This window comes from Catharus ustulatus, chromosome 2 (assembly GCF_009819885.2).
Source record: "Catharus ustulatus isolate bCatUst1 chromosome 2, bCatUst1.pri.v2, whole genome shotgun sequence".
In the NCBI taxonomy this organism is placed as follows: Eukaryota; Metazoa; Chordata; class Aves; order Passeriformes; family Turdidae; genus Catharus; species Catharus ustulatus.
Window position 1 is genome coordinate 15,415,634 of NC_046222.1, and position 26,249 is coordinate 15,441,882.

Here is a 26,249-nt window from a genome sequence, read left to right on the forward strand (position 1 = left end):
CTGAGTGTCATGGGCAGGACTTAAAAGAGGGATTGGTAGGTGAGAGGAGTCAGTGGCATGAAGTCCCCAGCAATTTAGTTCCAGAGGAAATGAGCATGTGGGATTCACAGTGGGGATAGGACATGTCCATGGCACGTGCCCCATCTCTGGAAGTGTTCAAGACAGGGCCTGGAGCAACCTGGTCTAATGGAAGGTGCTCCAGTCCACAGTAGGGATTAGAATGAGATGAACTGTCATGTCCCTTCTCACCCAAACCATTCTGTGATTCCATGGCTCCTTCTAAGGTGGCATCTTGGAAGAGTTCAGCAGCCAGGTTTCCCCACTGAGTGATGGAATATGTGATGCAAATCTCGTAGGTTTGCCCCAAGAATTTGCCATTGTCATGCAAATTCAGATTGCTTTTCCCTGTGAAGACCAGCAATTCTACTTGCACGATTTTAGTACTGAAATTAGAGCTGCACATTGAAATATTGGTGAGCAAGGAAGAGAGAGGAAAGCAGCTCAGGAGATGGTGGTTGAAGTGTAGGGCAGTAAAACAGAGTGTTTTCCTTACCTCCTCAGGGGAACGGGTTAAACATTGGGTTGAAACTCACAGCAAAAATAAAGACGATCAAAGGTCCTGGAAATCTCAGCTAAGGATTTCAATGTAACAAAAAAAAAAAAAATGCCTTTGGAGGGGAGTAACAGAAAGTTCTTGCTGCACAGGATCTGACTGGGTGCATGAGAGCTCTGAGGAGTCAATTTGTGTATGTCAAATTCTAAACAGAGCCCAGAATTTTCATTCATGCTTCTCCCTAAACCAAGAAGAAGAAAAATCTCATTGTTGCAGAGTCTGGCTAATGGAAATATTCAATAACCATAATTTGAGCTTGGCTTTCTCATAAATTCAAAGCAATTTCCCCATAATATCAGGAAAATATATGGCCTTTCTTGAGACAGCAGAAGTATTGAATAAATCAAATTTTTAATTGACTCGAGAACATTTGCCAGCATTTTAGATTTAATTTGTCTGATGAGATGGAGTCATATTGAAAACAGTGATGCAGGGAAGCAAGAAGAAAATCAGAACACAAAACCAAGCAGATATTAGACCATGAATACACATTAGTGAATCATAATAAGAAAAAGGAAAGGAGTCAGAACCCTAATGCCCTAAGAAGCAGCCTGCCTAGAACACAGCTTGACCAGAATCTTCAAGGACCACATCTTTGACTTTTTTTCATTTTTCCCCAATAATGTACATTTTAATAAATGGGTAAAATATGACTACCTCTGAGATTGTTGTTGTAAATGGGTTGAGAAATGCACAGAAGGCAGGTATGTGGTCACACAACATCCTTTCCGTCTCAGGGCTGATCCAAAGCACCTCTTGAGCATCCTGGGAAAGGGAGCTGAATGAGTGGGGAATGTTTCTGAGAGTGAATGCTCTTCAAAACCCCTCTTCACACATGGGGAAACTGAGGCAGGCAGTAAGATGACTTTCCCAAAATTGAATTACAATTAAATTACAATTTCTCAGACTAATAAAATTGCAGTTGAACTGTGCTGGCAGTCTCTGTATTTGCTGACCGTCCCCAGTAGCACCACTGGAGTAGAAAGTGCCTTTTTTTCAGAATGGAAACCTCAAAGATCAAGCCAAAACTGAGCACCCAGCAATCAGCAGATCTATGGCAGCTTCTGCTGAACACCCCAAGCCATAGAATCACAGAATGGGTTGGAAGGGACCTTAAAAAACATCATCTTCCACCCCCCTGCCCTGAGCAGGGACACCTTTCACTATTGGAGATTACTTCAAGCCACATCCAGTTTGGCCTAGAACACTTCCAGGGATGGGACAGCCACAATTTCTCTGGGAGATCTGTGCCAGGGCCTTGCCACCCTCATAGCCAGGAATTTCTGCCCAATATCCCATCTAACCCTGCCCTCTGGCAGTGGGAATCCACTCCTCCTTGTCCTGTCACTCCAGGCCCTTGTCCAAAGTGCTCCTCCAACTCTCTTGGAGCCCGTTTAGGCACTGGAAGGTGTCCCCAAAGCCTTCTCTTCTCCAGGCTGAACAATTTCAGCTCTCTCAGACTACTGCAGAGCAGAGAGGCTCCAGTCCTCTTCATACTGTGTGCCTTGGGATGGTTCCAACCCTACAGCAAGCCCTCCACCATAAGCTATTTTGGTACTCTCCACTGGACTCCATGTGCCCCTGCTAGAGCTGGCATTTGGCTTCAGCATCTTCCCTCCCCACCCCACTGGCATCCCATAGGACAGTGCATTCATTTGGAGAGGCACTGACCAAGCAATTCAGCTCAGGAAGGTTAAGACTGATGGTTCCTGAGTGGCAGCTCATGCTGGGAGACACATGATGGTGTCAGATCCACTGGAGGAGAGACTAAAAAAATGGGAATAAATTACTCTTCCCAGAGACTGTTTCTACTCCCTGCTGCTTCCTATTCCTGGGCAACTTGCCGTTGCTTCATTTCAATTTAAAAGACTTTTAAAATATCACTGGAAAGGGGTTAAATTGACTGGCTTTTCTTTGTTTTCAGCAGGAGAGAAGAGATTTATTTTTAATTTACCTGTGTCCCTGCAACCATTACCTGCTTTCCAGCTGTGCTGCTACTGAGTGTCAGGACCATCATTTTACTAATGGAGAAATTGAGGCATGGGCAGTGACTCTGGCATTCCCCAGGACATTCCCAGGGGGTATTCCTGGGATGGAAATCCCTTTATCTGGTTCCTGTGCTGCAGCCCCAAGCCAGTCACACAGAAATTGTAATACACAGATTCAGTCTTACTGACTGCTTGTGCACACTTCTCTGTACATGATTTTTGTTATGGTAATTATCCTGGAAAAACAATTGCAGAAGCAGGGAAGAGAGGTAATGATCCATATGGCAAATGAGCATGAGCAGTAGACCTCCAGGGTAACTGGTAAAGCAGAAAAACAACATGTTTTAGATTGGTTTAGGAACCAGGCTAAAAACTCCAACCAATATTTATAGATGCAGAAAACAGGAGGGGTTTCAGAAAAAATAATCATAAAATACATTTCCACATGCTGGAAACTGGAATCAGGGCTGCTTGAACAAGGGTGGCTGGTTTTGCATAGGCTGAGTTGAAGTCCTGGACCTCTTTAGCCTAAAAGAGCCCACAAGAAAGATGGGGAGATATTATTTACAAGGCAGGGTAGTGACAGAAAAAGGGGGAATGGTTTCACATTGACAGGACAAGGGGGAATGGCTTCACACTGACAGGGCTGGGTTAGATGGGATATTGGGAAGAAATTCTTGGCTGTGAGGGTGGTCAGGCCCTGGCAGAGGTTTCCCAGAGAAGCTGTGGCTGCCCCATCCCTGGAAATGTTCCAGGACAAAGTGGATGTGGCTTGGAGCCACCAGGTCTAGTGGAAAGGATTGTAACAAGATGATTTTTAATCATCCAATTCCGGTCATTCTAGAATTTATGATTCTAAAATCTTTCCAAATGGGTTCAGTGAAATTGTGCAGTCCTACCTCCAGTAAGCAAAACCCATAAATTCCAGAAGGAATTTACCTTCCAAGCAGTGAGCTAGAAGAGGAATCAATCCTACCACTTTAATCCTCTGTCAATTATGTCGTTGTGATGTGATCTCCCACGTGCAGAACCTGGACTGGCAAGTGGCTCCTTGGTCAGGACTCACCACCTGGAGAGGTCCAGGTAAGGAAGGTAAGGTCAGGCTGGGAAGATCCTCTCCTTGCACACAGCCACCCCATGCTGGGGGGGTCCTAGGAATCAGGGAGCACACGCACTTACAAGGAGAGCTGTTTCACTTCTTTAGTGAAACTTGTTAGAGTAGGTGATGCTCAGGGTGAGGTGGGTGGATGTGTGAACATGCCAAAGAAAAGTGGGGGTTTTCTGCCTTTCAGAAACAGAAAAGGAACTTGGAAATTACAGTGACACATTGCTTTTAAGAGATACTGCTTTAGGTTGCAAATGCCTGTGTCTGAAGTCTAGAAAAATGCCAAGTTGAGATTTAAGAGCTTATGCAACTATAATTTTGCCCGTAGTGGTGTGTGTTTGCCCAGCCCAACATTTCAGTCACATCACCTTCCCCACAATGCTTCTTTCTCATTTAATGCCCAGAAATTATTAGGGACAACCCAAACCTCGGGGGAATCACACAGGCTGATCATCCCAGCATCTCCATGCTTGGCTAAAGCATAAAGAAGTTGACTTAGCAGCAAGCTTTCACTAACAGAACTAGAGAGCCAGGCAGTGACGGCGAGAGGCGGCAGGACAGGGTGCAAGGTGCTGCGGTGGCACATTAACATCATTCACAGGCAGCAGTGCGTGGGCTGTGTTGAGGTGCTGCTGCTCTGCTCACCTCTGAGCAATACTGATGTATTTAAACATGACCTGGAGTCGAAAAACACAACCAGATGTTGGGGGCTATTGGGTGACGGGACACCTGATCACCATCCCCATTTCTCCAAGGACTGACATTTACCTTGCGCCACACCACATCTCCCCTCGGGGGCTTGTCAGAGCACACCATGTTAATAAACACAGCATGATTATTAACAGACCAGGTTAATAAACACAGCATGTTTATTAACCACCTCTCCACCCTCTGCTCCAGCTGCCCCAGGGATGATGATGCCTCTTGGAAACTGGACTCAAACTGGGAGGCATGGCAAACGCAGGGTGTAGGGAAGATGAATCACCACTTGACCAGAAACAGACCCTGAACTGCCAACAAAAGTTCAAACCAGTGTGGTTTGGGGTGACCAGTGCCTTATGAGGAGTAAAAGGCCTTTAAACCACCCCCTGTAGTTGCCCATCCAAGGTTCTGTTCCATTTTGCTCAAAAGAAAACACAGGTATGCTGTGGCGTTTCCCTTCAAGGCCAGGCTGGACTGAGCGTGGAGTAACCTGGTCTAATGGAAGGTGTGCCATGGCAGGGGCTTGGAACTGGATGAGCTTTAAGGTCCCTTCCAAACCAAACCAAACCAAACCAAACCAAACCAAACCAAACCAAACCAAACCAAACCAAACCAAACCAAACCATCCCATGATTCTATGATTCTCTTCCCCATCTTCTCTTCCCTATCTCTTCTACCACCTTCCCACAGCAGCCCTCTCCTTAATCTGTTTGGGAGCAGGAAGATGGTCATAACCAGATCTTCTCACAGACTGAGAGAAACCTCCCAGAGCTCTAGCAGGTGGATGTGCAGTGGGCTGGAACCCAAACAAGTGTCTAGGTGTGACAGCTCTGTGTCACACCCACAGCAAACCAGCTCAGCAATACTATTTGCTGAATATTTGATATTTTGATAGAAATTGAAAGACATAGGCTTAATCTGACAACATCCATCCATCTTTATCCCCACTAAGAATAAAGAGGAAAACATCATAGAATTACAGAATTGTTTAGGTTGGAAAACCCAGGGCTGTACAACCCTTCTGAGGAAGTCAATTCCCCTCGTATGCAACCTAAACTTTCCCTGGTAGAACTTGCCGTTTACTCTAGGTCCGAAATCTCCCAAACTGGCCAGTCAGGCCTGTGAACTGTGAGCAAGGCTGCAGAGCCAAACAGGAAAAACAGGTGGACAAAGCAAATTCCACCATATGAAAGCACTGATGTGAGTTGGGACGGGTATTCCAATGACCAGGAAAATTCCATTTGCGATAAACTGTGGGATATGGCGAAATCATTAAGCACTGATTTCATCCTGAGGCAAACAACTTTCCCAACTTGTACATTTGTGTATAAATTACTACAATGAGGCAGCATCACTGTGAACACCTTGCATTTATGCACAGAGAAGATGCAGAGGAGTTGTGATCGTAGACACACAGATCCATTTTAAACAGACACCCTGCTATATAAAGGGTGGCTCAACAGTTCCCTTGCCAGATGAAAGGAGGAAATATTCACTGTCGAGCAACACCTGAACAACTCACCAAGCAGAAATGGCTCCAGGTACTTTTTATTACAGTTTTAAAGGATTTGTCAGTGCTGCCATGTGTGTAGGGTGAGAGGAGATGATGATGGGGTGGTATGTGGTGGGATACACACACTCTGTGACAGCCCTAACTTAAAATAAGGCAATTTATAATGAAAAAGAATACCTTTCCTTGCAATGTGACTTTAATTCATTGGTTAATCTTTGGCTTAAACAGGCCAAGTCCTATAAGTTCCTATAAGGGCATTTCTTCTTCAAGGGTTATTTGTCTGAGATTGTCTGTGGTCTTTGCTACAGACAGAACTAGTGTGTGTCAGATGTCACAGGCTGAAAATATTTAGGATTGACAAAGATCACCAGATCCTGCAGTCACATCCCAGAGTGCAGTCAGAGCACAGGTAATGTCACCATCTCTCACCCCAGCATCACATCAGCAGGGCAACATAACCCATGGCTACAGTGAGGGACTCCCTGGCCCTCACTGGCACTCACCATCCCCTCGCTCCTGTAGCCAGAGGGCACCATGCTCTTCTCACATGGGCAAGGACCCGTGAGAAAAGGAAAACCATGGGAGTATCAGGGAAAAACACTGGGACACACACTAGTTTTTGTGGAGCAACCAAGACTCCACCCAGGAAGACTCTGCTGGTAACACTAAGAGAAGCACAAGCTCTTGGTGAGAGCAGGTCTTGGTGAAAGGCTTTCAGAGAATTTTGGAGAAGGCTAAGCTTACTCTTGGTGCCAACAAGCACCAAGGAAGATGAGCCTTCAGCTAGCACGGACAGAAAAGGCTGGGAATTAACTCTCAGGCGCCACTCCCCTCTCAGCCCAGTTTCCTGAGGACTGCTAACACCTTCCACTGTGCTTTGCTGTAGGGTCGTGGTTCTCTCCTCTCGCCATTGCTGTCATCACTCTGGCACTGCAGTGGCCACAGCAAGCTGCCACCTTCCCGGCCATTCCCCTTTCCAGCCTGTTTGCCAACGCTGTGCTGAGGGCCCAGCACCTTCACCTCCTGGCTGCTGAGACATACAAGGAGTTTGTAAGTGGTGTGGCCTCTGGTCATCTCCTCCACTTTAGCTTGATGGCTTCAGGACTGTGTAACAGGCACCTTCCAACTACTGGTGTCCCCTTTGTCCTCCTTCCGTAAGGAGAGAGGGTGTTGACAGGCTAGCACAGGTTATGTCCCATCAGACTGGACCCTGCTTCCTCCTCTCAGCCCTCTGCCCCCTGCTCTGATCCTGCACATGTTCCTTCTCAGGACAGTGGCTGCACAGGACCAGCTGGGACATGTCACAGACGTGTGACAACTTTCCTGTGCTGGTCACCTCTGCCCTGGGAGAGGTGCTTAAAGCTATCTAGTTTATTCTGCTGACAGGACGAGCTGTCACTTTTGCAAGATCTGTCCTTGGGGTAATTTACCCCTTGGGAGACCCTGAGTCAGGTGTGGTTTGGGTTCACCTCGGCACCTTGGCTTAGAAAGACCTTCAGGCCCAGTAGCTATTGTGCCAACACGATATTCCTGCTTCCTGCCTGCCAACCCTGCCCAAAGGCACCTCATGTCTCAGATTTATTTCCTGCATAGAGTAACCATTCAGAGCAGCCTGGGGAGTGTCTGAGGTCTTCTCCAGAGTGTTGGCAACAGATCTGAGTGTATTTGGGATGTCTCCACAGGAACGCACCTATATTCCAGAGGAGCAAAGGCACACAAACAAGAATTCCCAGGTGGCATTTTGTTACTCGGAAACCATCCCTGCTCCTATGAAGAAGGATGATGCCCAGCAGAAATCAGTAAGTTGTTTTTTTTTCACCCTCAGGGCAAGCACAGACCTGCCTGAAGAGCCCAGTTGTGCTTCACTACAGGAACAGAGGGTTCCCTGTGAACACTTAGGTGCTTCATCCCTCTCTCCCTTTTTGATTACTTGACCCCTGCATAAAGAAAGAAATACTTTTCTAGGCATGAGAAAAACTATTGTCTGCATAGGACACAGGTCTGGGTGGTGATCCCCAGCCTGAAAATGTTGTGTTTGCTGAAGCTGTAGGGGTGGTGGCACATCTCCAGGTGTTCCAGAGGCAGCAGGACATGCTATCAAATACCCCTGCAAAGCTTTGACCCTTTCTTGTCTTAATTTCAGGACATGGAGCTTCTTCAGTTTTCCCTGATTCTCATCCAGTCCTGGCTGACCCCGGTGCAGTACCTAAGCAAGATGTTCACAAACAATCTGGTTTTTGGCACCTCAGACAGAGTGTATGAAAAACTAAAGGACCTGGAAGAAGGGATCCAAGCTCTGATGAGGGTAAGTGGCAGCATGTAGCATGGCTATGGAATTGCAGAGATCTCCCAGACAGAGGGCACTTTGGATCTCATGGATCCAAAGACCATGAGAAATCCCACCACCTTCCACTCTGAAGACCAGTGGCATCCTTAGGACTTTTCTTACCTTTAGAAAATGAGATAATGATATTGCACATTAGGTTTCATCACTAGGGAGGATAAGAAAACACAGAACAGATGTTAACACACATCACATGGCGCTGCTGATTAGGAATCACAACAATTCTCACCCAAAGTTTTCCTAAGCCCAGCAACAAAAAAATTTTCAGTTGTACTAACAGCAAAATAATGTTTGCTACATCTCCATGCGAAATACTTTGAAACATGGCAAATTTTGTGATGATTCACAACATTTTATAGAAATATCTGTGTACAGATGGAAACCTGTACTCTGGTGTTTCCCTCATACATTAACACAGCATCCAGAGAGCTGAAAGCTGAGGGGTGATCCTCTTCAAGGAAGAACTAATCACAGATTCACAGAAAAGTCTGGGTTGGAAGGGACCTTACAGCTTATCTTGTTCCAAACCCCTGCCATGGGCAGGGACACCTTCCACTGGACCAGGTTGCTCCAAACCCCATCCAACCTGGCCCTGGAACTTCCAGGGATGGAGCAGCCACAGCTTCTCTGGGCAACCTGTGCCAGGGCCTTGCCACCCTCATAGGGAAGAATTTCTTCCTAATACCTAATCTAAATCTCTCCTCTTTTAGTAAAAAACATTCCTTCTTATCCTGTCTCTATCTGTCCATGTAAAAAGTCACTCCCTACCTTTTCCCTTTATAATCTACTTTATTTTTGCCTTGTTGTTTTAAATGAAGTTATGCATTATCTGCCAGGACACCTTTTCAGTTATGTTTATTCTGTAATTAAGTTTATCTGGCAGGTTTACCCTGTAGCTAGAGCTCTGAGACCTGCAGCTGTGAGAAATGAGTCCAGAATATTTTTTTACATCTTCCAGTATTAAAACGATTCTGAAAGTCAGGCTCAGAGAGTAAACAGAGATCTTCTGTCTTGGCACTTCAGCAGGAGAAAGTAGGGATACGTATCAGCACCACTTCCAGATTTTTGTGTGGATGAGAAATTCTTTACTGTGAGGGTGGTGAGACACTGGCACAGGTTTCCCAGAGAAGCTGTGGCTGCCACATCCCTAGAAGTGTTCAAAGTCAGGTTGGATGGGGATTGGAGAAAGGTGTCCTGGCAGACCATGAGATGGTCTTTAAGGTCCCTTCCAACCCAAACAAGTCTGTGACTTCACGATTCTTTGATTTTGGTCCCAGTTTGGTATGTGCTTGGGCATTAGGAAATGGTACACAGAAACCAGCCAAACAATCATATTTCACCCATTTATGGCACCTTTTCCTTAAAAACAATCTTTGCTGTTTGTGGCAGCTGGTGACCACAGCAGGGCAGGAGGAGTGCAGCACTGCAGCACTCAGCTCCAGATGTACATGGCTTGGGTCTGGGTTAGAGCTTTGTTTGCTGGCAAAGTGGGAGAAAAGAGAGAATTATTTGCCAGGTTCCCTGTCTCCTTGACTGGATGAGGTATGGAGAGACTCTGCAACTTTGCTTTTATTTTAAGACCCCAAAAACACAGTCCTCCCTCCCTGCAGCCCTGTGCCCAGCTCCCTTCTCACTGTAGCATCACCCCGGCATCACTGCTCTTCCTGCAAACACATACACTCAAAAACATGTTTGAAATATGCTCTAAGACTGGAGGGAGAAACCCTTGACCTCATTTAAAGTTCCATGGGAGCTGTGGCACTGGGCCTGTAGAAGATCATAGGATCACTGAGGTCGTAAAAGACCTCCAAGATCACGGAGTCCAAGGCTGGCCACTGCCTTTTCAACCAGACCAGAGTACTGAGTTCCATGTCTAGCCATTCCCTGAACACCTCCAGGGACAGTGACTTCACCACCTCCCTGGGCAGTCCCTTCCCAGTGTTTAACAATCCTTCCTGCAAAGAAATTCTTCCTGAATTTCCTAGCACAGCTCGAGGTTGTGTCCTGTTGTCCTATCCCTTGATCCCTGGGAATGGAGCATGACTCCCACCTGCCTCCACCCTCCTATCAGGAGTCATAGAGAGTGAGAAGGTCTGCCCAGAGCCTTCTTTGCTCCAGTCTGACCTTCCTCAGCTGCTCCTGGTGCTCCAGACCCTTCCCCAGCTCTGTTCCCTTCTCTGGACATGCCCCAGCACCTCAATGTCTCTCTCGTCAGGAGGGGCCCATGCCTGCCCCTGGGACTGGAGCTATCCAGCAGTGCCCAGGACAGGGGGGCTGTCACTGCCCTGGTCCTGGCTGGACACACCATGGCTAATGCAAGCCAGGTGCCACTGGCCCCTTGCCCACCTGGGCACACATGGGCTCCTGTTCAGCCGCTGTCCACCAGTATCCTCAGGGCCATTCCCAGCCTCTCTGCCCCAGCCTGGAGCACTGCATGAGGTTGCTGTGACCCCTGCTCACTCCCAGGCTCCCACCACCCTCCCATCACCTCTCGACCCTCTTGCAGGAGCTGCAGGACCGAAGCTCACGGAGTCCCCAGATCCTCAAAGCCACTTACGAGAAATTTGACATCCACCTGCGCAGCGAGGACGCGCTGCTGCAGAACTACGGCTTGCTCTCCTGCTTCAAGAAGGACCTGCACAAGGTGGAGACCTACCTGAAGGTGATGAAGTGCCGGCGCTATGGAGAGGGGAACTGCACCATCTGACACCACGGACAGCTCCATTCCTGCTCCAACCTCTTGGCTGCCCTACCCCTCTGAAAGAAAACTGGAGAATAAACCTGCTACTGCCAGCACGTCTGCTTTTTGGGGTGGGGCAGGCTCCTGGGAGGGGCTGGGAGGGAGGAGTGGCCAGTGGGACAGGGGGAATTTGGGGCTTGGGATGTGGGTTTGGGATTAAGGAAGCATATTTGGAGCTTGGGGGGACAAGGGAAGCAGATTTAGGGATAGATTTGTACTGAGGAGTAGGTTTGGGACTGTGGGTAGATTTGGAGCTGGGGGGCAATTTGGGGCTAGATTTGGGGCTGAAGTGTGGATTTGAGGCTGAGGAAGGTGGATTTGGGGATGCAGATTTTGAGTTGGGGTGTGGATTTGGTGCTGAGGGTAGATTTAAGACTAAGGGGTGTATTTTGGGTTGCAAGGGACAAAGTTGGACCAAAACATGTGGGTTTTATCCATCCTGGATTTCTGGATGCAGGCAGAGCGGAGCTGGGCTCCTGCGGCAGTGCCTGGAGAGAGAATTCCTGTTTTTTCTGAGGATCAACATTTTGAGGGGTGAGAACCACCTAGAGCAAGGTTAGATCCAGGCATTCCTTAATATAATCCTGGTGGGATCAGAGCTAGAACAAAAATCCTGGAGATGAAAGCCCCTGCTGGGCAGGTGGGTCATCACAGGTTCCACACCACTGCAAACTCAGAGCAGAGAGAAGCACTGGGTGAGATCAGAGACAGGAAGCACAGGTGCTGCCAGCATCAAAGCCATGCTGTGGGATCAGCCCACATGGGTTTCAGGGTGCCAGCACACACGGCTGGGTATATCCAGTTTTTACACACTGGTACCCCCAGGTCCTTCTCTGTTCCCACTTCATTTTTTGCCAACCTTTCCTCATCTCTGCCTTTAATCCAGATCTTTGCAGAAAAGAAATCTTCTCTGCAAAATTACCTTTCTCCATAAACAAGAGGCACAAAAATCCTGCAAGGGAACATTTCTTGTGATTTAGAGTGTGTTATAATAACCATTTTGCATTTCCAAATAGACACATAGTTTGTGGCATTAGTAGCCTGTTTAAAATATTGCCTGAGGCAAGGTTCATTTCCGAGTGTGCTGTTTACAGAGCTCCTTGAACACGCGGGAGATGGCACCAGCTGGTATCCCCTCATTCTGTGTTTGCTTGTCACAATGAAAATGTGGCAGGATCATTTCTCTGAAGAGATCAGCCTGCATTCAGTCACAGGGTGTTTCTGAAGCACCTGCGTCCCCAAGTGCTGCCCAGATCCCCTACTAAAAATGGCTCAGGAGCCGAGGAGCTCCTCCAGAAAGGAGCTTCCTTCTGCACAGATGCACTCTTAGCTTGCTTCACACAGGCAGGAAAATGAAATCCAAACCACATCTAACCAGATGATTGAAGAACTCAGAGTTAAGGATTGCAACTCATGTATTTTTAAGCCCATTAATAACATTCATCCTTCTGAATTCAAATAATTTGCCTTTATTCCTCTCTAGCTTATCAATGAACTGTTCAAGACACGTCTTTTCTCTGCACAGAGGAACAACAGAGATAAGACAAACCAAGAGGGAAAAACTGGCCTAAGAAAACGTGGATGATATCTAGAAGCTTTTTACAAATAGCCAATGAGATTCCCAAATGTTTTGGTTAGTAGCATAGAGAGGGATGCCTACTATGAAAACCTTCTCTGGTTTATCTATCACTCCCCTTCCCAGCAGGACAGGAGAGGAAAACAAGACAAAAACAACTGGAAGGTTGAGATAAGGCCGTTTACTAAAGCAAAAAGAAAGTGAAGGTTTTTGCACACATAAGCAAAGGGGAAGAAAGTTTAATCTCTACATCCAATGTTCAATCACTTCCCCAGAAGCAGGACTTCAGCATCCAGCTGCTCTGGAAGGCAAATATTGTAGAATAAAAAATACCCCCTGTTCTTCTTCCCTTAGTTTGTATATCTGAGCTGACAGCATGGAATATCCCTTTGGTTAATTTGGATCAGCTGGCCTGGTTCTGTCCCCTTCCAGCATCTTGCCCACTCCTTGTCCCTTGATGGGGAAGGGGAATGCCAGAGAGATAGTGCTGCTCAGCAGTAGCCAAAACACTGGGGTGTTATCAACACCTTGCCAGCTACCCATGCAAAGCACAGCACTGCGAAAGCATCTAAGGGAAAATGGGCTCCATCCCATCCAGATCAGATACACTCTTCCCATAGAAGATAAAACAGCTACCAAGCTTGCCTCACAGGCATCCCTGGATCACCAGGACTACAGCAGCTCTCCCATCACCATGAATTCATGAGGGTCATAAGCCTCGTCCACATCTTGTGATCCATTTTGGACCAGTTTGGGGAGCTATGCAGCTCAGGAAAGGTAAGTAATGGAATCCTGAGTGGTTTTGGAATGCTGAGATGTGTGAATTAGATTTTATGGCAAAGATGTTTTGGGTCTTTCTCTTTAAAGTGGTTCAGCTCTGTGCTGCTAAGCTCTGAGACAAAAGTCGTCTGTGAAAGTATTTCAGTGGTTCACATCTGTCCTGGTTTTGGCTGGGATAGGGGTAATTTTGTTCTTAAGTTTTTGATGTTCTTTACTGTAGGGCAAAGTAAAGTTGGGTCCATTCCTTTCTCTTCTAATCCAGGCCCCAAACATTAGCATCTTCTCAGCTCTCCCAGCCTTCTCTTTCCCCTGAATCTTGTGCTTATTTTACACCAAAATACTGTCTGGGGGTGATACCTTCCAGCCCATCTCTGCTCCATTACCTCAACACGGAAAAGCCATTTTCAGAATGGTGATTTCATTATACATCTTTGATGTGGGATAAATTATTAAAGCAGATTCATACAAAATGAATGAAAGAAGTCCTGACAGTAACCTAGATATGCCACAAAAACTGACTCCACCAGAAGGAAAACCTGCCCCTTGCCAGAGCAAAGTGGGGTAAATTATGAAAGATGCATAAGGGTAGAAGGAGAAATGAAGTGACTGGAATGACAGAGCAGAAAATAAGCACATCAAGGTAAAGGAGACAAAGGATAAAAGTCAGTGAAGGAAAGAGGGAGTGAATTGGGGTTAAATAATTCAGATAAAGATTTATAAGAGTCTTGAGGAAACAAGGGAGCATAAGTCATCTAGGAATCACTGGAGGGAGGGAACCAAACAAACTCAACACGATATTCATGGCATTAAAAAGAGCTGTTGGATATTTTATACCATTGGAATGAATTGCCCCAAACCTCAAAAAAATGGAATTGATTTATTTAGGTGCATGGGGGATATCTCCTCCTTATACACACGCCGAATGTTACAATGTACAGTTATACTCATGCATATTCATCGTTTTCCTTAGAAAAGGTGGGGTTGGGCAAATGATTTCTTGGAACTCATCATTATCATTAGCAAAGCACAGGCTCAGTGTACCCTGGTGGTCGCACTGAGGAAGGCTCCTCATCCTCCTCGGTGGTGCTTTGATGAAGGCTGGGCATCTTCCTCGCCCTGCCCTTTTCACTTTTGTTCTTTAGGAATACACAGTCTCTTGTTAGCTGTTTCAGTGATTTCCTCACTGGCTTTAGCAAACTTTGTCCTTCATTTTTTTCAAGTTTTGTTCCCTATTTCTTTGCCAAGATTCATCTCGCTTCTGTGCTGGTTACAACAGATCTTATTCTTGCCCAAGAATGCCTAGGCACAATGCTTTTAACCCTTTCAAAATAAGGAATTGGTTTTGCATACATAGGCAGAACAAATCAGTGTAAATAAGTACAGTAAATTCACGAATACAAGCCGCATGGAGTATAAGCCGCATATCCGGTGTGTTGGCAACATTGATGTCTTTGTCAATAAATAAGCCGCACCCGGAATATTAGCCGCACTTTAGTTCGCCGCAAACTTTCACAAAGTCGTCATTTAGTAACACAATCGCGGGATCGCCGGGGCTTACTGGCTTACTGCCGACCTTGGAAACATTGTTTCCAAGTGAAAAAAGACACACCCTTTATTTACAAGCCGAAAAAGACAGGAACAATAGTGTGGTCATTTTGCGAGCATTCCCAATGGATCCGCGTTGCCTTTAAACAGCCGCTCAGCCGCGCGGGCAGGCAGCTGAGCTCCGAGCGGAGCCACATCTCCGTGCTGGCACAGGAGCGGCCGCTCTGGCCCTCGCAGCCCCGCAGGGGGAGCGGCCATTGCAGCCCTCTCCCTGCGAGCCAAGTGGCCGTTCTACCCCTCTCCCTGCGGGGAGAGAGGCTCCCCCAGCCCTCTCCCTGCGAGCCCAGCCAGCCCCGTAGCCGCACAAGACTGAAAACACTTTAAAAAGTACAGAGAAATATCACACACTTTTATCGAACTGCCGAGGTAACTCACCCCGATAACAACCCCCGCCCCTCAGTAACGCCGCCATCCACAGGCAGGCAATAAGCTGTTCTCTGATTGGTTCATCGTCGGAACAACGGGAAACCATGGATTTCAGACTGTTTTGGCTCGGGACTGGACCAGCATGATACTAGGTAAGGGCAGATATCACATTTTTGTCCATAGATTAGCCGCACCGGAATATTGGCCGCATTTCCGGGTTTCCACCAAAATTTTAGTCTTCTTGCTGCGGCTTGTATTCGTGAAATGACTGTACTTAGCACAAGTATACATAAGTATTTAGCATAAATTAGCAAAAAAAACGCCTGGCAGACCTAGCTTGACATGAGTGTGCCTTGATAAAAAATTTTAGACTTAGTATACCAGAGTAGCTAAGAGGCAAGTAGGGAATCAAGGAAGAAATAAGGATGACTAGCTGCTTTAGGCTGTGTAAATTGTGTGTGGACAGTGTGTGGACACTAATTGTAAATGCAGAAATCTGATGTAGTATTTTTAATGTCAATATTTCTAATTTCTAATTGCTTGCTTATCAAATACTTTAGAAGAGGAAGCATGTATGGTATTTTTGATAAAATTGTTATATAAACCCACTGAAATTTTTAAGTGTTGGAGCAGTGGGTTTTAAGTGTTAGGTGGGGTGCAGACCCCTGCTCTGCAACTAAAATAAAAGCACTTTTGAGACAATCCATTTGTAAATTCTTCTGAACGACCATTTGCTCAGACTTTGACTCAGATAAATCAGCAAGGAGTCAGTCTAGTTCTGGGTATTTGCACCTTATCAGAGAGGAACACATTTAATTTTTATTTATGCCTCGACATTTTCCAGATTTGATATTATACACCCATTTTCTGACATTGGTGGGAAATGACTCCACGGGCTGAGCCCTAACACGTGGCTCCATCTGCCGCTGGAATCCCGATGGTACATCCCAGAATCCTGGTGGATTCTCACATGTAATATTTGGCTGGTTTGTGCTTGATTTCATCTGAGAAGTCTCTTAAAGGGAACACCCCACGGTTTCCCTTACAGCAGGACAAGGATGTAACCCGTAAATCAGAAGGGCAGACTGAACACCCCCAGCACCACAGATGCTGTTGGCCTCAAATCCTGATGGAATCCTCCCTCATTTCTGCCCTGCACTTTGATGGATCTGTCTGGGAGCTCTGCTTAGCCACTGAGTAACTTCAGTCACTGCCTCATTAAAAAGAAATAGCCATAAATAAGGAGCTTTGCAGCATTAATCCCTGCCCATGCTGCCAGTAAAGCATCTCCAGTGTGAACTTTACACATCTCCTTATCCGTGGGCAATGCTGTTCCCCGGAAAAGGGAAAATGCCCCTACAAAGGCTGAAATCCAGCCTGAAACACTCTCCCAAGCACTTATTAATTTTTCAGTACTGCTGCTCCTCTTCTCCAGGGGATACGTGCTCCCTGGACCAGTATTATTACCCACCTCCTGAATGGAGGAGCAGAAAACTTTGCCCCCTTGCTTCTATCTGCCTCCATTGCATTAATTTCTGAGTTTGCAATTCCACTTTTCTTTCATTGCTTTAATTTCTGGTCTCCTGTGTTGCTCTTATTTCAGCCTTGGTTTTTTTTGCTTGGGGGATTTCCTCCTCTCCCTCAGCCTTACACATTTACACCACTGCTGACACAAACCACAGCCAGGGCTGGAGGAATGTGCCATGTACACCACAGATAAAAGCAGGCAGGCAAAATTCTGCAGCACTGAATTAAGCTTGCTGGTGGGAGGATAATTCCCACTACCACATGTACTACAGGAATACCTCAGGGTAAGATCAAGATGAGCAGGTCACAAAATCAGGGAAACTCCCATCTGCAAAGACTACATGGGGAGGCCTCAGAGCCCCTGCCAGTGCCTAAAGGGACTGAGAGAACCAGAGGGGGACTTTGTCCAAAGGATTGGAATGACAGGACAAAGGGGAATGTCTTCCCACTGCCAGAGGGAGGGATTGGAATGGATATTGGGGAAAAATTCTTGACTGTGAGGCTGGTGAGACCCTGGCACAGAGAACCTGTGGCCACCCCATGCCTGGAAGTGCTCAAGGCCAGGCTGGACAGGGCTTGGAGCAACCTGGTTTAGTGGAATATGTCCCTGTTCATAGTGGGGGGTGGAATGAGATGGTCTTTAAGGTCCATTCCAACCCAAACCATTGTATGATTCTATGATAAGTCAGAACACTGCACTACTATACAAAATTAAATTATAATTTTAGGGGTTTTGGGTTTGTCTGAAATATTGTACCCAATCTGGTGGAAAAACATGTCACTATTTACACAAATATTGCATAAGTTTTCTTCTCCCTTGATGTAGGTCAGCATTTAAATCAACTCTACTGCTTCAAAACCCACCTCTGGGAAATTCCATCTTATTTCAGACACATTTCCCTACATTTTCCACTGGTGAAATGAAAGCTGGTGGCCACTTTTTCCTGCTCTCACCTTCAGGGAACTGAAGAGGCAGACAAAATGTTTGTCTTTTGGTGCATGTTTGGGTTGGATTTTCTGCCTCTCTAAACCACTCCTGAAAATCAGATACTGATGGAAGAACAAGCCTCTTTTTCTCAAGTTTTCCACTGTGGATATCTGGGTTACTACCCATAATTGTGTATAGATAAGATCTTTGGATAACTGGGCACCAACAGCTCCAGGGAACTAGAGTAAAACCTCTTGCAGGCAACCAACATCTAGCTCTCAGCCTTTGGACTGGTGTCCTCTCTAATAACTGTGCAATCATGGTAATTATACACAAGAACAGTTAATTATTTAATCATGTGTAACAAGGATCCTTGAGCTGCTGAGTGAGGCACATGCTGCAATTATTCACAGGCATGTAATCTCTCTTGTCCAGCATTTGATAAGGACTCTAGAACATCTCCCCTAAGGAGACAGGCTGGGAAAGTTGGTGCTGTTCAGCCTGGAAAACAGAAATTTGGATACCTCAGAACATCTTCAAGTATCTGAAGGGGCCAACGAAGAAGACGGAGAAGAACTCTGCATCAGGAAATTTAGTGACAGGACAAGGGTTCAGACTGAAAGAAGGAAAATTTAGGCTAGATATCAGGAAGAAGTTCCTCCCTGAGGAACCCTGACAAAAGTTGCCCAGAGAGGCTGAGGCTGCCTCATTCCTGGAAGTGTTCAAGGCCAGGTTGGATGGAGCTTGGAGTAACTTGGTCTAGTGGAGTATGTCCCTCTGAATGGCTGGGCAGTGGAACTGGATGATCCATAAGATCCTTTCCAACCCAAACCATTCTATGATTTGCTTTATGTGATACCCAAATTGGCAATGAGTTGAATATTAGCAGCCTCAAAAGAAGGTCTGAAATATTCATGGCTACAGCACAGTGACAAGGGGATCTGCCAGATGTTGCACAAGGTGTACCTCACCTGGAAATATCCAAACACAAGTTCCTGACAGTGGTGAGAATTTATAGTGCATGAAATATTCCAAGGATCTTTGAAGGGAGTTGTTGCTTCTATCGAGTAAGATTCTGGTATAGCCTTTGAAATCCAGTGTGATACCTCCACAAACAATGGATATGAATCTATCTCTCTATTGCCCACAGGAAATAGAAAGACCCTTAAAACCAGTGCTGCTTCCCATCTGTGAATAAAGGGAGACTTGGACCCATTTTTTCTGTAACTTTACTGTACATAAATCAAGGCACAGACATGCTAACTGCATCACACAATAACTTCAAAGTGCTTGAGAGACAACAGAAGTTGTCATTCAGCTTTCATCATCAGCTTTATTTTATGCCAGCCAGACAATACACATTTCATGCGGACTACACGTTTGCTCCAGCTGCTGCTCAGACGACAGTTCCTGACTTCAAGTGGGCTGGTCCTGCACTAAGGTACTTGGTTCTTGGTCTGTAGCACCAGTGTTTTTTTCAGGAGTCCTGGAAGCAGAGAAAGAGAATCATTGCAAAGCTATCAGAGCAATCAGCTGGCCCATGACAACAAAATGCCACCCCTGAGCTGGACTTTGCCCCATGAGCAATGGCTCTGCAGAGCATTCCCCAAGCAACCACACATTTGGTATGTCCTCAGGCTGGTGAATGGTCCTGCTCCCTGCAAGGAGCTGGTCCAAAACCCATGGATGTCCCCAAAACCTGGGAGGGCTTGGGCTGGGTTTTTTGACCAGCCCTTGGTTTAACTGTGACCAGGATCACATCCACCATCAGATACAAAAAATGCTTGCCAATTGATTATAACCTGCATGGAACAAACACCTTGCTGTAAAATTATCTCACAAAGAAGCAGTTTGTTTCCCTCATGATGGGTGGTAAAAGCCCTGTCACAGTGGAGCTGAGCTCTTGTGCCACTCAGGAAGCACCTGGAACCTGTTAAAACAACTGGCAGGAAAGCAAATCCAGCTAATGCATACTAACCCCAATTTGAGGGCACCCCTTTCCTCTTCGATACCCCCAGGAGACACCAGGAGGTGAGGTGGCACCAAGGTACTGGGTGCCTGGCAGGGTCACCTGGATAGTCTTGGATGGCAGCACAAAAGAACAAAGGCAGCCTGGAGTTAGGGTAGATGCTGCCAGTAGAATCTCTGGATATGTGTTGGAAGGAAAGCTGGGTCTTGAGAAAGCACAGAGGGAGGGGTGGGGAGGGAAAGACCTGTAGGGAACAAGGGAATCAGTCTTCCTTAGGAAAGAGGAGGAGGATCTCTGGGGATGAGGAGAGACATGGATGGATGGGAATGGGTCTGTGAGGATGCAGAAAGGCAGAAAGAAGTTGATGATGAACCAGAAACCTGCTAAGATTTAAAATGGGCAGCTTTACAAGGTGGTTGCATCAAGGGACTGCGGAGATCCCCATTTGTCCCCCAGTCTTGCATCATTTTTGTGCAGGGAATGGTTCCAGGTCAGAGGAGGGAAGGAGGGGCTGGCACCATGGAGTAGCTGGTTGCCATTTTCTTGGTCCATGAAATCAGCCCAACCCAGACACGACAAGAAGCATTTCTGTGTGAGAGGCAGGCCCATGTGCAGAGCCCTGGCAGGACAGCTCTCTCTCAAATACTCACCCTCACCCTGCCCTTTCTGCTTACTACAGAGACATTTGCTGCCAGAAGCTGTTGGCAGAGGTTGGTAGGAAATCTGCTGAGTTCTCTCAGGCCAGCAGTTCCTATGGGAATGAGGTGAGTCCAGCACCACAAATCAAAGCATTAGGGGGAAAATGCAGAGCAGCTTCTCTTTGGGAAGATGCCCCACTGTCAGGGCAGACCAGGTCCATACTGCTGATGCACTGGGATCTGCTAGGACAGGACCCACTGGCTGGTTTCTAGAGAAGGATGGAGATTCCTGCACATCCTTGCCAGTGGAAATGGTGCCAAGGGCACCTGCACTTGCAGTCTGAAGGCCATCAGCAACCTCTCCATGTGCCAAGCACATCTTCACACCTCATTTAGGGAGGGAGGGTGCAGGAGCTGTGGGGCAGCATCTCAGCTTGTCCTGTGCCCCTGATGATCCAGGTTCAACCCAATCCAGGGGATTCAACCCCAGAGCCATCCCACCTCCTTCTTGGTGTCCAACCCTGCTCTTGCTGCTACCCTGCATTTCAGAGGAGATTGTTGGAAGCAAAAAATAATCTCTCCCTGAAGCAACATGAACTGTTTCCAATCCACCAGCATTTTCCTGAGCCCTTGCTAGAATCACCAGGGGAATTCCTCCATCTCAGCAGCACTGGGGTGGTCCCTCCCTGTTGAGACAGTCAAAAATCTGCTGCCTGCAGTGCATGTTCTTCCTTTTAATCTACTGGCTCTTTTCCCATGACTGTGTGCATCCTTCAGCCATGGATTTGAGACCTGAGGAGGAGAGTCTGTCCCATCTCATCCCCAGGCTTCCTCTTTGTTTGCATGAATATAAACAACTGTGTGATTGTGCATCCAAAGCTGTCATAAACTAGAAGGAGTGTGAGGGGTTGGTAATTACATTATTTTCCCCTGGAGCAGTTATTCAGAAACAACAGAGCATGCACAGCAGAGAACAACTGTGGCTGTTCTCTAGCGAGGTCCAGCCCAAGGACCAGCCTTGGGAAGAGTGAGCTGGCTGTGTGCAGACTGGAGAGCTGAAAGGAAAGCCTGATCCTGAAACACAACAAGCCCCAACACACATGCAGTAACATTTATAAAATGATCTTTGTTTAAGCCAAGTGAGGAAAGAGATTGGAGATCTTTGCCCTCATGAAGGCTGCTGATGGAAAATTGTTGGGTTAATTTTGTAAGAAGGTGAGAAATGTAGGAGAGATGAATTGGAGGTGACAGATTTCTCCTCCTGTTATGCCTGAGAGAGGTGCAGTAATACTATCAAATTCAATAGGGGTTCATTTCCCAGAGGCAGCACAAGGTGTCTGGAAAAAGCCAGGGGTGTTCATGGGCCCCCATGAGCACACACAGTGCCATCCCCTCTTTGCTGGTCCTGGTGTAACCACATGGAGCTGAGATTTTGTGACTTGGGTCTAAACTGTCCTGACAGCTCCAGCAATATTATCCTGCTCCTCAGAGATGTGGAGGACCTGCTCAAATCTCATCCCTGTTCCTCTATGAATTCACATCTTGATGTTTTGGTGGCCTCATATCACAATGAGGTGATGACTTGTATTCTCTTCTACAAAATTACTTTAATTTAAAGCAGTTTAGCTATTTGGGAGCTGTTATGAGTCTGTATAGGCACACAGAAAATTAAAAGTTGCCTTTAAGAGAACTAGAAGCAGCAGGAATCCTCCACCAGCAGCTCAGAAAAAAGCGAACAGTCTCAGGCACAGAACTTTGGTGCTGAAGGAACATTTTAAAGAAAAAAAAACCATGAGAAATCTTTCTTTTCCCTCCCAGAAAATTCAGTGAGGAGACAGCTCTTGTCTGTGGAAGAACCACCTTTTGGTTAGTGCCCTTATCCAGGAGAACATTGACAGTTCATGCTCTTCAGAAGACAGAAACTCATTGATTTCTGGGCAAATGCAATTCCTGGTTAGGTTATGAGTAGATTATGACAAGTCACTTCTGTCTTCTGAAGGTTGTGTTGCCCTTTGTGCACTGAAGCTTGTTGTCTTTACAAAACAACAGCAAAAATACCAACCTGAAAAATGGTCTTAACATGGTACTTTATCATTGGTTGCATTCTTTGGAAAAGGCACATCAAGCAGCAGAGGTAACACTGTGAATTGTATCAGGGAAGTGCAGAATTTCAGCCTTGCTCTGTACCTCAGCAAACAGAGGGATTGCTGTCCTTGCAAAGCTGTGAGACCTGGAAACGTGCTTGGGGCCAGCAAGGGCTGAAGAAGAAAGTGCCTGGTTGTGAAGTCTGGCCTGATGTAGGTGTGGGATGAGCAGCAAGGAACTCAGCCCTTTGGAGTTCAAACCAAAGCAGCAGATGGGCAAGCTCTTACAGAGCTCTGCTAGCAGACATCTGTATGTTAGAAGACTTCTACACATCTCCAAGTCAGATGAAGACCTGAGCAGCATGGAGGAATCATGTCCTAAATTCTAGTCAGCCCCTAAAAATGCAGCTGAGATGTTTTTCAGAGCTTTTTTACTGGTGGAATGTACAGCTTGGAGGAGGAGGCAGCAGCACTGCAGAAACAAGGCAGCTGGAAGTAAGTCATGGTGGCACATAGGAAAGGATGCAGGATATCACCTACACCAAGGGATTGATCTTTTCCCAATGCCTCTTTCCAGCACCTACACCAAAATTCCAGCAGCCTGGAGATCTCAGACACAACTCAGCTGCAAGTCTTGCTTGTCCTAGATGGCATTCCAGGCTCCTCACTGAGGATCTGAGCTCCCCACACATTTCATCTCTTCTATCTGCTCTTGCAGGCAGGACAGGACAGGAACAGGCACTGAAGGAAGCCCAGAGGACTGAGCAGTGTTTGATCCCTCTCCCATCTATGTCCACCAAACTGCTTCACTTTTGCCTTTTGTTAGGTCCTCAGACCTAACTCCTGAGATGGGCCATGAAACCAGACTGGTGACCATGCTCTGAGCTCACTCAGTATGACCAGGAGCCTCTTTTGCTTTCTGACAGGCTGGTGTCACACCAAAGGCAGTGAGGGTCACTGCAAGGGTAGAGGAGCTGAGCTGCTCCTGCAATTTCCCATGATTGTAAGGAGCACCTGGGAAGAAGCACCATCTCCGTGTGCACCAACAGCTCCAGCCAGCACTGACCAAACTACTGCTTTGAGGCCATAAATTAGGACAAGGAGGCAGCAAGGAGCCATCTGAGGCTGAGTCACAATGGGTCCTTGATGTACTCCCAGGCAGAAGGGACCATGGACAGGTCTCTCCTCCTCTGGGATAAAGGAAGCAGATGTCCAGGGCACCTTCTGAGCCACAAGAAACCTCCTGGGCATCCATCTCTCAAACATGCTGAGCCAGCTTTTGCTGATTCCCCTGAAAGTTATATCTGCTTGGATTTCCACTGACACATCTCTGCCCACTGCTTCCTGTTACAGGGGAATGTCCTGTAAATGTTCCTTTACCATCAACTGCTTCTGCTCTGGGCTATAGGATTTCTCCTTCATTCTCCTTGGCTGCTGCATTTGTTGAGCCACCTGGCAGCACAGGACATCTCTGCAGGAAGCTGGAGAAAAGCCAAACTCTTTATCAGATGCACCAGGATGGCAAAGGACAGAAGATCCTGCAGCTCTGAATGTGCCAGGCACCTACACTGACAACAAAGCTTGTCCCTGTGGCTGTAAAAAAAAATGAAACAAAGATACCGGAGGACAAAAGCATGAGCAGTGTCATCTTAAAAGACAGACAGATCTGTGGCAGCAAGACCAACTGCTTGACTGGTCACCAGGACAGACACACGAGGCACTTGCAGACACATCTAGTGAAGTCACACCAAGAACAGAGAGAGAGAAGGGGCAGTTGGTGGGTGAGGTATCCTTTATTCAAGCAGTGAGTGATATCACACAGTACAGGCAAAGAAAAAGGCTTACAGTCCAAGAGAGACAGGACATGAGACAGTAACTGAGGGAGGATGGGAAGGAGAAGGTCCTTGGTGGAGCTGGGTATTTGGGGTGATGTGGAGGGGGGAGGTGGGAGAAAGCAAAGGATTGGAGAAGCAGCTGTGAGACAGACACAGAAAAGCTGGCAGAGGAAATGGAGGAAAATTATTCTGAAGGAAAGAAGGAATGGTGGTGTGGTGGGCAAATGGGGTCAGATGGAGAGCATTGCAGGCTGCAAGGGAAGGAGCCAAGGGAGAGAGATCTCTGATCAGCAATGAACTTTGGGGAGAGGGGAGACAGCAGGGGCAAGGGGAGCAAAGACATTCATTGTCCTGCAGCTCCAAAGCACTGCCTGTTTCATTAAATTCAGGGTACACTGTGGGGCTGTGTCCCTGCTGAAAAATCACAGGACCACAGAATTATTTGGGTGGGAAGGATCTTCAAGATCCTCTAGTTCCAGCCGCCCTGTCATGGACAGGGACACCTTCCACTAGACCAGGTTGTTCCAGCTGCAGTACAACCTCGCCTTGAGCACTTCCAGGGATGGGGCAGCCACAGCTTCTCTGGACAAATCTCTTGAGTCCAGACAAGGTGGCCACAGCTGAGCTTGTCTTCAGTTGGGTACTGAATCCTGAACCAGACCAAGGAGCAGGTCAGTCCAATGGCCAGGGGTTGCTCCCAGGATTTCCCTGCCTTGACCATCTGGTACTGGAACCATCAAGTGCTTATGGGTGATGTTAACTGATGGGAACAGACCCATCAGCCACCTGTCATGTGGTAAGATTCCCTTCACCATGTGCCATGCAGGGTGCTCCTCACTCTTTGCTGTGACCCAGTTCTCCAGACCTAGAGTTCTGGAGTTCTCCAGAACTAGAGAGGACACACTGGTCTCTCCAAGAAGATACAGGAACATCCAGCTTTGAGGCTTGGGGTTTTTGCATGCCATAGGCTAGGTTGGGGTGGGCAGAGGACAGCACGGAGGGTTCAGAAATGCTTTTCCCTTCCCATCTCTCACACCACACTGAAAGCAGTCAAGGCTCTCACATATCACCAAGATCTGCCACTACCATCCATCATTTTTCTGGTGGCTGGTCCTTGCTGTTGGCTTCCATGGAGCAGACTGAAGGGAAAGCTGGCATTTTAGAAAGCATAAAGATGCCTTCAACCCACTGGTAGGATTTTCTTTCATTCTTGCCTCATGTCCTCCACATGACAGTCAGGATTAGGGAGTTGCTCCCACGGCACCCTGCAACAGAAATTAAGAGTGTTTACAAGCAATTCAGAGCTCATGATAGACCACCAGTCCTGAAGTACTCAGAGCTGTGTTATCCCTCATCACACACCCCTGAGCTTGGAAGCAGACCCAGTGGCTTTAGTGGAATTGCTCCCAACCCACAATGCTCAGGTGAAAAAGGGTAAATGGAAGTGAGGTGCCAACTCCCCAACTGAATCAAACTTACCATGACACTGCTGGAACAAGGCAGAGCAGAAGCCCATGTCTGAACATCACAATATTTTCCAAATGTGGAAAAGATACTGTTCTTAGAGCTGAGCACATCTGTGTCATCATGTTTGTACGAGGGAACTTCTCCTTCTTGTATGGCTCCTCTTCTTGAGCTGATGTCACTGTCAGGGATGGTTGTTTTTCCTTGGATGTTGGGAGGTACAAACTATGTCAGAAGCATCTTCTTTAAAAGTTTCTTTCTCTCCTGCACTGGCACATCTCTAAATAAACCCTAAATCAAAAGAATATCATGACACAAGAGGCTGCATTTGTATAAGGGCTGATATGTCAGCTGATGGAACATCCTTTTACCAGTCAGGGATGTAAAAGTGATTTTTTAATCATTGAGCTGAGGTTTTCAAAGGGAGCTCAGTCCTGTGCCCAAGCTGGAGTGGAAGGATGAAGAGTGTCAA

General features: G+C 46.9%; 2 protein-coding genes across 2 annotated transcripts in view; one reads left to right on the forward strand and one right to left on the reverse strand.

Annotated features, from left to right (window-relative positions):
• Positions 1-5,878: 5,878 nt before the first annotated feature.
• On the forward strand, positions 5,879-11,058 carry LOC116992552 (somatotropin). The gene is made up of 5 exons (XM_033052302.1): positions 5,879-5,949; positions 6,808-6,971; positions 7,604-7,720; positions 8,065-8,226; positions 10,772-11,058. The coding sequence occupies exons 1-5, from the start codon at positions 5,940-5,942 to the stop codon at positions 10,970-10,972; spliced, it is 654 nt and encodes a 217-aa protein (XP_032908193.1). The 5' UTR covers positions 5,879-5,939; the 3' UTR covers positions 10,973-11,058.
• An 8,042-nt stretch (positions 11,059-19,100) lies between these two features.
• The window catches only part of MAP6 (microtubule associated protein 6), a 43,469-nt gene continuing 36,320 nt past the window's right edge, over positions 19,101-26,249 (reverse strand). Inside the window, exon 4 of the mRNA XM_033051244.2 lies at positions 19,101-19,273. Within this exon, the coding sequence (XP_032907135.1) occupies positions 19,204-19,273 (70 nt within the window). The 3' untranslated portion in view covers positions 19,101-19,203. The remainder of the gene's footprint in view (positions 19,274-26,249) is intronic.

Excerpts from the sequence above, each read along its gene's own strand:
- LOC116992552 (XM_033052302.1), top strand. Across the intron at positions 6,972-7,603 it reads CTGAGACATACAAGGAGTTT|GAACGCACCTATATTCCAGA; the intron begins GTAAGTGGTGTG and ends ATGTCTCCACAG. Across the intron at positions 8,227-10,771 it reads GGATCCAAGCTCTGATGAGG|GAGCTGCAGGACCGAAGCTC; the intron begins GTAAGTGGCAGC and ends ACCCTCTTGCAG.